Source organism: Euprymna scolopes, chromosome 19 (genome assembly GCF_053919585.1).
Source record: "Euprymna scolopes isolate OS-2025 chromosome 19, ASM5391958v1, whole genome shotgun sequence".
Lineage (NCBI taxonomy): Eukaryota > Metazoa > Mollusca > Cephalopoda > Sepiida > Sepiolidae > Euprymna > Euprymna scolopes.
Window position 1 is genome coordinate 84,804,310 of NC_136500.1, and position 14,377 is coordinate 84,818,686.

Consider the following 14,377-nt stretch of genomic DNA (forward strand, 5'->3'; position numbering starts at 1 on the left):
AACACAGGATATATATAAGACATATAATGACAATTTCACTTTACCTTTTGGTAGAATTACAACACAAAGACGACGTTTATAAAAACACATGACGCGTTTATTTCTTCTTCGACCGGTCGGTGGCTTTCTTAGTCAGGAATTCAAAGTTTTACATTCTATGTTTCAAAGGTGACCGTCTCGCTTCCAGACGTTCGACTGTCCATCTCTCGACTCCAGACTGTCGTCTGTCGTCCTCAGACACTCTTTCAGACTCTCTCTGCTTAACTCTCAAGTTTCTAACTATATCGAGAACTTCCCATTTTTCATGACGTCATACACATGTTAAAACATGTGTCTTCTTTCACGTGTTCTGGAAATGCATGTCCAAAATTTTTCCTTTGTTTACAAAAGGAATTTTAACCTATATTTCCAGTAACCTATATTTCCAATATGTTAAAAACATGTTTATTAAATTATCCTATAGTTGCATTACTTTTCTTAAAACTATTTTATCTCTAAGCTAAACCATGGTTTGTTTTTACATTCCATTTTCTAATTCTCTATCGTAATCTATTTCTAAAACTAAATTACGAGGTTCAAATTTCGTCTATTCTATTTCATTTTCATTTTAACTAAACCTCTCTATTTTTATACTCACATGAAAAGGGGACAGCCCTTATCATGTAACACATTTATGCTAAACATCAACAGAATGGCAACATCAATATATTCCATATGAAAGAGTTCGTTGTGGAATTTCCACAGGTCCAACTGGTATATATATATATATATATATATATATATATATATATATATATATATATATATATGAACTAAAAAAATACATAAGCTAAAAAAATTTTCTTTATTAAGCAAATCTATCAAGGTTGTAGAAGCTTTACCCGGTGAAGAGTAGCAATTCAAAAATTAAATTAAAAAGATGAAGAATAAAAGTTACATAAAACTTTATTAAATCATCAGGTAAATAAGAATGAGAATGAGAGGAAAATGGAATAGAACTTCTTTAAGCCATGTCATTTCGAAGCTAAATGTTTCTCATCAAAGAGGAGAAAAACCGGCATTATATTAAACTAGTGTTCGTTTTTTGTATGATTGTGGTTAATCCGGAATAAAAGAATGTCATGGTTACAGCCAAGGAGAATAGACGGAACGTTATAGGGAAGAAATCATTATTTTCAAATAGTGAAGTGTAATAGTAGATTTAATAAGGGTGTAAGGTCAATATAATGGTTATATAGTTACCCAGTCTTTAGTGGGAGAGTGGGAGGACTTTTCAGTGAGAGGGGAAAATATAAACTATTTCCCCTATAGATCTTGGCAATCGTGCTGATGGCGCTCGTAAGAAGTAAGGTAGGCTTTTAATGTAATGAATAAATGTGTCTGTAACGGCGTTCAAAAGTTACATAAGATGGTGGGTAAAAGTTAAGACATAATAAATTTTTATGTGGCATCTGTTATTGCAAACCTACCCTAATTTGATCCAGAGGGGAATTTCTGCAATCAAATTATTATATATAAGAAATAGGAGATTATAAATGCAGGTGATGGAGGGCTTTGTCCGAACATAAAATACGCTCAAATGTGATATTTTAATTTGTCCAGATTTCGTATATATATATATATATATATATATATATATATATATATATATATATATATATATATATATATATATAAAATAAACGTGTAATCATCTTTTTCTTCAACATATTCCCTCTACTCAACTTTTTTGTTATCAAATAAGATCTTTGACTTACTTGTTGTTTCATCAAATACTTTTGTATGCAAAATCCGATCCCGCATTTTGCTAATTCCTACCCTCTGATGAGAAGGAAAGTATTTCTTCGAAACTCCGCGGATTAAGGACTATCCACTTATCAAGTGTTTCCTTTTCAGATTAAATATATTTTTGTAACTCTTTTTCATTCCTTTTCAGATTAAATATGTTTTTAACTCTTTTTCAAAGTGTTTTTTAACATATTTTATAAACTGTTTGCTTGTATATATATATATATATATATATATATATATATATATATATATATAGTCCTGATTTTAAAAGTAAAAAAACAAGTATTTAGGTACTGTCAGTTATAATTGAAACTGAAACTGTACCATTCAAAGCTGGTAACGTTACTACTATACCAACGTGACACACATATAAACCAATTAAAAATAAACTAAGATGAATGTACAAAATGGTTAAAGATTTTTTTCAATTTTGACCCATTTTCGACCCCTTAAAAACTATTTTAACTGGCTAAAGACCCATAAAATAAATTAAATTTTTATGAGTCATCATGGTTCAACTTTGTTGACTGGCTTGATTTTGGCAATATTTTAGGATGGATCACGTGAAAATTGCCAATATTTCTAAATGAAAATGATGTCATACCCAGGCCGTCACTCCGTGTTATTATCCAAAGTACTTGTTAAGTTTAATCAAGACATTAAAAAATGAAAATATTGAAAAAAAAAATCCATTTTACGTACTCGTTATTGAATAAAGTAATCATACAAAAAAATCACTTAATTTAATCAAGTAGTAATTTTTACAGAGGAAAATCAAACTTTAATGAGATAGATCACATCGCGCCCATCACATTTAGATTAGAAATGAACAAGTAAAAGAATATTGGATGAATTAATGTGGACTATGAAGCAACATAAAGAAACATAAAATGGATGAAAAAAAAATTTAAGTAGAAAAAAGATAGAAAAGATTAAAACAAAATACATAGTTCAACCAAATCCTTCGAAAAGTTATCCAAGTGTGACAACAATGATCCAATAGATGTTGATTCGAAAATAAACTCCAAAGCAATGAATTTTTTGTAAGGTAATCTTCAAAACACATCCAGGTGGGACGACACTAGTCCAATATTATTTGGTTAAAAAATAAACCCCAATAGAAGGAATTTTAGGTAAAGGAATCCTCAATTGAAACTCAGAAGTCATTAAATGATCAGGAAGCTCTTCGAGGATGGACTGAAAATGTAAAATTCCCATGGTAAAATATTCATCAGACATATTCCACATGCCTGGAATTGATCCAGGGAGGTTCTGGAGACTAAACACAATACAGCGCAACTGGGTGTATTAATCCCCAAAAGCACTTTACATGTTAGTAATTGGTCCGAGCAATCAATTTGTGCAAGCATATCCGAAATAGCTTTCAACAGTGTAGCATAAATTTAAGAGAACAGTTGTCACTCGAATTGACATTCCAGAAATATAATTTAAAGGAAGTGATCACTTGCAAAAAATGGGAAAATTATATTTCAAAAATATGAATTCAAATTCCAAAACGTTGTGTAAAATATTATTTTTTTAAACAAGGAAACCTAATAAATTGAAGTTAATGTTCAACTCAAAACAAAAATATAAAATATGCATTGGGTTTAATCTTCGAGACCTCCTCGGATCAATAAAAATCTGATATAACGTCAGTCACTGGGCCCAAAATAAAACAGAAATTGAATCATTTTTTTCAATCGATTTTAAGATTTGATCTATCAGCATAAAGCCTCTATAATTAACTGTTTATGGTTCAGTTATTTTTTCAACCAATTTCAAGATTTGATCCATCAACTTAAAGTCTCTATAACTGACTCTGTCTACAGTTCCTTCTTTAACATTGTAACAGTTCACAATAGTACAATGATTGATGTCTTCTAGAATAATCTTTTCTTTTATGATCTGATTTGTCAAGTCTGTGATTATCTCAACGTCTGTCCCCAGCCTTCAATATTTTTGCAACAACACCTGAGGGTATTTTAGTCTTAGCTGCCTGGGTCTTTCTCACAGATTCTCATAGTATAGAATTTTTTTATGAACTTTAGATAACGTCATCTAATAATTATTTAAAATTCATTCTATTTGTGAATGCAGAATCCAAGAATAAAAATTAAATTCTTATGAGTCATCATAGATCAACTTTGTTGACTAGCTTGATTCTGTTATTAGCAATATTTTAGAAGGGATCACGTGAAGATTGCTAATATTTCTAAATGAAAATTATGTCACACCCAGGTCGTCAGTCCGTGTTATTATCTACGGTACTTGTTCAGTTTAATCAAGACATTAAAAAATGAAAATATTGAAAAAAATTATATTATTACTATCTCTTCTCTATATAAATAAAATGAACTCATTTTTTCACGTCTGATTTTGACATTAATAGGATTAAAAATCCAGATATTTCATGCAAATATAATATGCACAAACGGCAGAACAATATCTGAGGTGTGTTATAGGCTTATTATTTCTCAAATTCCTCGATAATCTTAGATTTCTATACTTTTTCTGCTGAGAAGTCACGGCCAAAATCGGTTAAGATCAATGGAAGTGGTAAAATATTTTCTCTCTAATAAATTCCTCCTCCCCCTGCCACCACTTAACACCGTTTGGGGATCGTTCACAAGGAACAGTTGAGAAGAGAATACCGGTTTGGCTTCGTAGTTCTTTCATGTGAAGTTATTTAAAATCACTAAACTAAGCTGCAGTGCTCTGTGGCGTAGTGGTTAGCGTGCTGGACAATTCACATTATATTTTCACATTCACGCCGACCTACCGTAGTCGTTTTTATTTTTTTTTTTCCTAAACAACTGGAATGGACTTTTCTTGGTGGCTGAACTGTTAATGTTGCAGATGTTTTTTTTTTGTTTTTTTCACACTTTATTTTCCTACTTTTACTCATGACTCCGGGTTTGATCCTTCCTACTTACCTACCATAACATTTTTTAAAACTTCCCCCCCGTCCCGGAAACAAACACTCGGGCAACGCCGGGTACCCCCGCTAGTTATAGAATAAAGCTATCATACATTATTATTATAGAATAAAGCTATCATACAAAAAAAATCACTTATTTTGATCAAGTTCTTTTTTTTTTACAGAGGAAAATCAAACTTTAATGAAATCAAAATCTTGTTTATTTTGCAGATGAGGAGGGGGATCGTCAGGGGAAATAACTCCAATTACCACACAGAGTTTGTCAAAATTTGATGCGATTATTTTAAAACGTGGACAAAAAAAGTACCTAGATAAATATTTTAGTTTTTTTCACTTATTTTACAGAGTTTCTCTGTCCTTTTTTAATCCCTTTTTCATTTTGTCCTTTGTTAATCCCTTTTTCGTTTAAAGACACCCCTCCTCGTTCGTGAAATAAGCAAGATGGCCGCAACACAATCGATCTCATTAAAATTTGAATTTTCTCTGTAAAAAAAAAAAAAAAAATACTAGACCAAATTTAGTGATTTTTTTTAATGAAAACTTCATTCCATAACGAGTACGTACAATATATTGTTTTTTTCAATATTTTCATTTTTTAATGTCTTGATTAAACTAAACAAGTACCTTATCCACTTCTCTATCATTACCAATTGAGTCAATAGTATCACTTTCAATTATGGAGATTGGCAATCTTTACATAGTCCTCCTTAAAGAATCAAGCTGTTTCATGCTGACTAATATAAATCAAAAAATAAATATTCTAAATTATTTCTTCAATTTGTTTTATCCATTTTACAGCATCTCAACTCTTTTTGGATTAATACCAAAACAATATTTATTATAAAGCATTGGTCTACTCTTGCTGCTGACCATGACACCTGGCGACACACTGTCCACCTCCTTTGAGGTTTCCCACGTAGAGAATCTATGGGAGAAGCGCTGCAGGAGGAACATCTGGGAGTTTCAGCAGCCGTACCTGATGTGACTTTTGACTGCAACCACTGCAGTCAAACCTACTTGTCTCGCATTGAGCTTGCCAGCCACAAGCATACCTGCAGTCGACATAGACAGTCCTTTCCATAGGATCAGGTCAAGCCAAGAAGAAGAAGAAGAAAAAGAAGAAGAAAAAGAAGAAGACAAAGCATTAATTTTGTATCATTAATTTAACACACGTTGCTACTTTAAAGAGGTTGACGATTCATAATTTCACCAACAGTATTAATGCACCAATGGCCTCAATAGATGTAGTAAAATATTGTAGCGATATTGGATGCAGATACAACAAAAAAAAAAAAGAGTTAACAACAGTATTTTTGACATCTGGTTAGAGTAGGCAGAGAAGTGGAAAATTCCATTGAAAATTAAAAACCGCAGTTAGGGCTGACGTGTACCAGAAGTTACGCCATGGCAGAGAGGAAAGGTTGTTTCTCTCCCATAGATATTCAGTTTCAAGGTTCTACTATCACACCGGACGGTTGGTTGGGAAGAAGATGTTATTCATCTAGATGCACTTGTTGTTGATTGTTGTAAAAAGTAAACCAAATCCCAGAGCGAGTAATGAAGTTGTTTGTTGTTCTTTTTTTATTTGTTACATTTTTACAGCTGTAAAGGAAGTATGGTGGACATAAAAACCTCAGCTGCTACATCATCACTAAGACCACTTTTACAAGCAGACATAACTAGTGATTTTGCAACTACTTACAATGTGTCAACAAGAAATGCCTACTGTAAACTCTCAGTCAGAAAATTATGAGTTTTCCGGTGGGGATTGAAGCACTGCGTACACATTGTTACACTATAAACACAGAATATCAGAGCTAATACATCATCATCATCATCATCATCATCATCATAATCATCATAAGAAAAATGTGCATCAATTGAAATGAAAGGAATATAAATAATACTTACTCTATCATACTCCTTCATTCCAAGGAGTCTTATGCCCATTTGTTGTCCAATATAAGGATTCACTATAAAATAAATGCCAAATAATAAAAGAAATATTAAAATTTTTCATTCACGTAGCTATATTATTAAAATTGTACTAGGTGGCCCCCTTAAAAGTACCAAGATCTCTCTAATCTTCCTTTAATCATTTTTTTTTTCAGATTAAGCGGCCCACTTAAAAGTAGCCCGATCTCTCTAATTTTTCCCTTAACGACCAACTGACACCACAAGACAAAATGCAATTCTTTTTCCAACAAGATGGCGCTACATGCCACACGTCTCACAGATCACTAACACGAGTTCATGACATGTTTACAGAGAGAGAAGAATAAGCAAGTTTCTCGGACTTATCATCATGTGATTTTTATTTTGGGAGGACTTTAAAACAAAAACCTTATGCAAATAATCCTCACAATCTAGACCAATTGAAGGAGAACATAACCAACGCTATCAGGAGAATCACCAGAGAAGATCTACAGACAGTATCTGCAAACATTGTTAAACGTGCCCAGAAATGCATAGATGTCAACGGGGAGCACTACCACCATTTTTTTTTTAAAACACTATAAGTAATTTAAATAGTAAAAGAATGTTCCTCCTCTCTACTACATTTTTCTGGGAAACCCTGTAGTACTACATTTATAAGACTTCCCTTAGTCGATTTTTCTTTTTAGGTGTTTATTTAAAAATGTTTCCACATTAGCAAACTACTAACCAGATTAAGTCTTCTTTTGTTGTGCATTAATTTTGAGCTACGGCAGGATCTGCGACAATAAATTTTTGTCTTTACTTTATCTATAGACTAGTGCGGAGACGTGATGTTGCTCGGGATTTAATGATGATCAACGAATGTTTCACCCTTCCATATGTTATTTTCATCGAAATCAGTGAAATTGCCCATTTTTCAATCAAATCGATTATTTGCCTGCTCTAATTTGGGACCCGCCATGGTGCATCTGGAGGAAGCCTCCCCGCAATGACTTAGTCCACAATACATTGTAGTCTATATTGCACTTAAGAATACTTATTGTTGATTTTATAAAATTATCTTCATATAAAAACATATAATGGCTTGAATTAAAGTTTAAATGCGTGGTTCAATTATGCTCTAAATGTAAACATTCATCTCAGACGAATCTGTCATATCAAAGAATTTACTGTTGATTTTATATGCCAGGCCTTTTTGCTTGTGTGGTAATAAAATTTTTCAAATGCATTTGTGATGTTAAGTTGTATAAAAGTATTAACTTTAGTCAAAATCGCCTGTCTCTTCTTTCAGTGACTGTTTCCAATTATCGATTATTGATACTTATCGAAGACATTCTGACACAAAACCTATCTAAGAACACTGACAGGCGCATAAAGTATATTTGTGTGCAACTTCAAAAAAATCGACCCAGTCATTTAGGAGTCCATAGAGAATGAACTCACACACACACACATGTGCATACATACACACACACATGTATACACCCATGCATACACACACACATGCATACACACCCATACACACACATACACACGCGCAGAAATACACACACACATACACATGCATTCACATATGCATACACACACGCATACATACACACACATACACATAATACACGAACATGCATACACATACACACGCATGCACACACACATACGCATACAAAATTCCTTTCCTATAATAGTAGATAGATAACTTTTTGTCTTCATTTGAACACAATCATAGGCTTGGTCTGGGTGAAGGCCGATTCTACAGAGGGTGTCTACCCATCTCATCATCAGCCTTCCTCTTGGTCGATTCCTGATGACTTCTAATGCAAATGCACATTTCATGATGCTGCCATTGTTGGCCTTCAGCTCATGTCCAAACCAGCTGAGCTGCCGTTCCCTCATTTTGCTCTTAATCAGTGCGATGTGGTAGTGCCTTCGGATATCCTCAGTGTATTTCCAGACATCCAATTGAGCATTTTAGTTTCCATAACAGTGAATCTTCATGAATGAAATAGGCTTTAAATAATTATTTATTGTTCAAACTAGACTACATAATTAAAAACAAAAACAAAAAAAATTGTTGTGAGATATGTTAGTTTATTCCCAATAACATGGTGCAAAAATAACAAATGGAAATTGGTTTGATTTGTCAGATTAACTGCTATTCAGGGCCAAATATTCAAAATCACATAGTATTCGCTGCCCAAATAAGATCTCACTATGACTAACTTACATCAGCTTTTACGAATAATGGTGCATCTTTTCCAAGTGATGTTACCTCAAGTAATAGCACGAAGCTGGATACTCCACCAGGCTAGATAAATTCTTGTCCTGGAATCTAGTAAGACCAAGAGACCAAAACAAAAGATATACTACAATATATGAAAATGGTTAATTGGGGAGAGGAAAATTATGTTCTTTATTTCTTTACTAACTCAGTGTTTGAGAGGTCAAGAAATTTAATGCAACATTCGAATATCTATGTATCTCATACAGAATTCAAGTGTTAACCCCAGGTAGTGGGCCCTTGATTTCTGAGAACTTCGACTTCAAAAAAGTTCAAATTTTAAGGAGAAAGACCGGTAATGAGATGGGTAGACACCCTACACAAAGATCTCTGTAAATACAGATTTTTTTTTTTTTACTTTAATTTAGGGGGCGTCTTTTGAGGAATTTGGCAGCAAAATTATTGTTCACATTACTTTTAAATTTCTCGATATCAGGAAACCAGGAACCAGGAAGAGACTTCCAAAACCTAGCAGTTTGAGGAAAAAAAAAGCTAGTGGAGTAAAAAGTCAATATAATCATGTATATTAGATAACAATTAATAATAAATAGGCTTCATCTATTTAAAGTTAAAAAAAAGCAACTTCATTTATTATTTATTATTGTTAGAAAGCTCTACCAGAAAGAATGTTGAACAATTTGTATGTGGTTATTTAATCCATTATCAAAAATACAGCATGACATGGGTGACATTTTGATATTAAAGTTTGTTAACTGAAAACAAATAAAATGAATATTTTTCTTCATTTGTTGCTGTTTTCCTTACCTGCTGAAGAGTCAAAGTTGTCCTGACCAAGCGTTTCCTCCTCCCTCATTTTTTCTAATAAGTGACCCCTGCAACAGAAATAACAAAAGAATGTTTGGATACTGCAATAAGAATTATACAATCCTAGATGTATAAATAGGAATTCATCAACTAATCAAACAGCTGACGTGAAAATTATATTGTTTTATTGCATATACTAGCTGTTCCTAACCGACGTTTCCCTGGAAGTTTTTTTTTTTTTTTTTTTTTGGTTTCATTTATGTTTCATGTATTAGTTATCCTCCCTCTTTAATTGAAAAAAAAATGCTTTTTCTTTTAATTAATTTTTTTATAAGAACCTATTCATATTTTTGTAAAGATAATTCAATGCAGGAATATTTAACAAAATAAAAATAAAAACTCTTAATGCTTACACAGGATTTTTTTGGCCTCCTGACAAAAGAAGGTAGGACCTATAAATTCATCCTTGTCTGTTCGTCCATTTGTCCTTTCATTCTGTCTGCACTTTTCTCAATAACTACGCCTTGGAATTTTTTGAAATTTTGTACAAACATTAAACATGATATGAGTAAAAAAGTAACAGAACGGATTTTCTGGAAAAACTCTTTAGGGTGCTTTCAGGTTAAAATGGCTAGTATTGACACTTTTGTGCTTATTAAAATAATTGATGCCTTGGATTTTTATAAAACTTTCTGAAAAATTGTAATTAACTGATTTCTATATAATTTTGTTAGTCTATACTTTGCGATAACTCTTAGGTGTGCCCCAGGGGCTCTTTTAGGGCTAATAAAAACACTCCATTTTTGGGACTATTTTACCATATTTGTCCAAAATTTTCTGTGCATGTCTATTTAGCAGTTTTGCTAAATGGAGCTGAACTTAAATTTAAATATATTAAGGCCTTGGGGACTTTTAGGGCTAAATGGGGTGGGGGCAAATGATGGACAGTGATTTCTTTTTTTGCATGGTGCAGAACTCAAATTTACATATGTTAAAACCTAAAACTGCACCGTTTGTTCATTTTTACCAGGAAGCAAATGCTGAACAGTCATTTTTTTTATGTCTCGTTCACTGTGCACTCATGGGGGACCATGCATGCTTCACTTGTTTTTCTTGCAATCCACTCACAATGTAATTTACTAACTTTGCTTACGATTGAACTCATGTTACGTGTTACAAGTGACTTATCTCCCCTTTTCTCCATGTTACATAAATCTGCTTGATTAAAATTACATATTTGTGAATAAACTGAACGAGATGTCCATATGGTTTTGTGATAAAATTAATAGGACGTCTTACAAAATATTAAAATTTAGATCCTGTGGCAAAATATTTCTTTGTTTTGAGATGATTTATATTATTTGGATTATTCACTTATTTGCTCTTTCATTGATTTTAATAGTTTTTTTTTTAGTTCAAATACAAGGTAGATAACTCAATTCTGTCTTGCAAGTCGATTATGGAAAATGTTGTTTAATGTTCTTCAAAAGAATCTAGGGATTAGGTCTCACACCAGTTTTTAGGTTTTAATTTAGTACGTCGATGTGTAAACATTAACTACTACAAGGACATGTTGCCTTCACAAATGATTTTAATGATGTTTTAATACTTAACTAGTGGGTCCTGTGGAAATTCCACAGAGGACTCATTCATATGTAATACATTCATGCTGGCATTTTGTAGTTGTTCAGCGTTAAAGGAAACACTCTGATATTATTGTAGCTCTTTTGTTAAAACTGCAAAAGTATTTATCTAAGCTAGCAGGGATGCCCGGCATAACCCAGTCTTAAAATACGCTTAAATATATTTTAATTCTTGCAGATTTTGTATATATTATTAAAGAGTTAATGTTATATCGATTTTTATCTATAAATATAAAAGCGAAAATGTATGTATGTATGTATGTATGTATGTATGTGTGTTCGCTTTTTCTGTGTGTCAATAAAAAGCTTTTTTCAGAGAGGCGGTCGCTCTCTTCACAACTTTTTAAAACTTTTTATATCACATATAAATCGTAATATCTCACAGTTAACAACGAAGCCGCCTGTCTATTTAATTTGCTCAATTTCGGGAAGATAACTATTCAATACTTGTCGCTCACCGCATGTGGGTTAGTCTTTTTCCTATAACATCTCTCTGAAGCGTTCAGCAGTAAATGAAATCCCACAGTCAAACTTGACCTCATTAACTCATTAAAACGGGCACCTGCTAAATCTAAGTAATTAAATAAATTCAAACGTGTTTCCGTAACCATGTCGCGGTGGGGCAATCGTTAACGCCACACGTTTTTTGTTCACACTTTAATTTACAACTTTGCCTCAAGGGTTCGGTCCTCATGCTTACTTTTTTTTTTTTTAACCCCCCTCCCTCCAAACACCCGGGCAACGCCGGGTACCCCTCGATAGTATATTATAAATTGGAGATTTCAAAAATGAAAAAATACATCCATATGACTTTGGTTGAATCGAAACCAAAACATAAAATATAACACTTCAGCTCCTTCAGCTATAATCGAAACCGCGATCAAAACTTATGAAGAATTCTTGGTAAAATTATTTATTACAAGGAATGGAAGTCCATAACAATTAAACAACAGTCACTCGGATATAAGCGTGACACACAAAATAAATAACACAACGCTAATTTTTTAAGGTTTTATATTCATATTTAGAAATCGAATTTCATTTAATAAAAGACATATTTGTATGCACTGGTGTCGTGCTTTAATTGGCTAATACATACAGACAATGTCCTGTTTATCCATAAAAATGTACTTTTAATTTAAAAGAGTTAACACGGGAAAACGGGGAGATAAGTTAGTCGTAAAACTTAAAATGAATTCAATCCAACATAGAATCGTAAGCAAAGTCAGAAAATTACAGTGTGAGCGGATTACTAGAGAAAAGAAATCTTTTGTAGGCATTAAAATGTTTTATTTTTATTTTGTTAAATATTATTACATAAGGAATTATTTCAAGTAAAAATCTCTTGAGGAATACACATTTTGTATTGAAAAATACACACTTTAAATATGTAAACCATAGGTAAAGAATAACAAGTTATCCAATATGGCCGTCCATTTGGATAATTTGTAAAAAAAAAAAAAAAAAAAAACTCATTTTTTATGTTTTATTAAAATTCTGCTTGATAAGTTTCCGTAATTTTTTGGTGTAGATATCTATTTTTTTCCTGCTATGTAAGCATATCAAATGTCGAAAATTTCAGAAAAATTCAATGTGAAACGAATATCTTGTACAAAAAATAAAAGGGTGATATAAAGGGAGGGAGGGGGGGGGGTAAACGAATAAAATAGAAAGAGATGTTGGTTTAAAATGAAGAAAAGATTTTATTTACAAATAGGTTGCAAATTTTTCCCTTTGTAGGTACTCAGAAGATAGAAACACTAGGTAAAAAAAAAAAAAAAAAAACAGCACAAAAATAAACAAACTGGTTCGTAAGTTATAAACGTCGCTATAATGAACGATTCCCATTAAAATGAAAATTAAGAACACGTACTCCCAAAATCATGCACACAGTAAAGTCAATGGAATGTACTCATAACGTTGTTGTTTTTTTAACTGTCAATTTAAAGACTTTGAAATTACTCCAAATTTCTTTCCCTCAAAATCCGTGCATACCGTCGCCGCATCTATAAAAGTTTTAAGGAAGTGTTCACAAAAAAAAGAATGTAAAAGTAAAAGCAAGATATATGCTTGATACCTACCCTAATCACGAAAACAATGTTATTCAAATCATTTTTCCCAGATTATATTTCTGTTTACTGTTTCGTTTTTTTATGCACAAAAATAGCGTAAATACAAGAAAAAAAAAATGATTTTTATTACGTCACTGAATAATGACGTCAATCATAATTTGTTCATTTTTTAAACAATTCTCGCTTTATGACGTCATTGAGTTTTGTAAATAAATACAGATTTAATTTTTTTTTTTTTTACTTTTTTTGTACTTTACTACACTTCAATTTCTTGTCCTCTGTCAGTGGAGGAGAAATCTTTGTCCTCTGTCAGTGGAGGAGAAATCCTTGTCCTCTATCAGTGGAGGAGAAATCCTTCATGACTGAGACAATTTTTATCTTTGTTCCTTTCTCCACGTTAAAAAGCGACCCTGGTGTTTATCTCTGTCCTCGTGAGGAAGCAAAGTAAATAGAAAGACATCATGTCACTGAAACGTAATAAGGCTACTGTAATTTAGAGACATTTTTTGAGGAATTGGGCAGCGAAATTATTGTCCACATTGCATTTAAACTTCTGGATGTCAGGAAACTAGGAATTAAGAAGAGAATTCCAAAGCCTAGCAGTTCAAGGAAAGAAGCTATTGGAGTAGAAAGTCCTCTTGGGAGGGGGGGGGGTTAAAAATTTTGTTTTAAATGTGCAAGACGTTTTCATATTTAATCTCTGGTTGTGATCATCAGAACTAAGCCTTCCTTTTAAAAATTAAAATTAATGCACAATAATGACAAGATGAATTGTACATTAATGAATCAGAAATTGATTAAAAAATAAAGAGAAAAAGGATTGACACGCAGATTTAAAAAAATCTTTTACTTTAAAAAAAATTACATTTTCACCCCAAACAAGGCACATTGCCGCTTTGATGCAGGGGGCTACTATCGGGGACATAAGCTACAGGGGTACTATGTGGGG

At 32.4% G+C, this 14,377-nt stretch overlaps 1 protein-coding gene across 5 annotated transcripts in view; it reads right to left on the bottom strand.

Annotated features, from left to right (window-relative positions):
• The window catches only part of LOC145239810 (uncharacterized), a 58,577-nt gene extending 45,014 nt beyond the window's left edge, over window positions 1–13,563 (bottom strand). For 2 of the 5 annotated variants that reach the window (XM_080103335.1, XM_080103334.1), the window contains exons 1-3: window positions 13,438–13,563; window positions 9,714–9,781; window positions 6,644–6,705 (exon numbers count right to left, since the gene is read on the bottom strand). In XM_080103335.1, coding sequence (XP_079959461.1) covers window positions 6,644–6,705; window positions 9,714–9,762 — 111 coding nt within the window. In that variant the 5' untranslated portion in view covers window positions 9,763–9,781; window positions 13,438–13,563. Of the gene's footprint in view, window positions 1–5,708; window positions 5,806–6,643; window positions 6,706–9,713; window positions 9,783–13,229; window positions 13,384–13,437 lie in introns of those variants that run through there. The other 3 variants (XM_080103336.1, XM_080103337.1, XM_080103338.1) reach the window with 3 other exon arrangements.
• Between the last annotated feature and the right edge of the window lie 814 nt (window positions 13,564–14,377).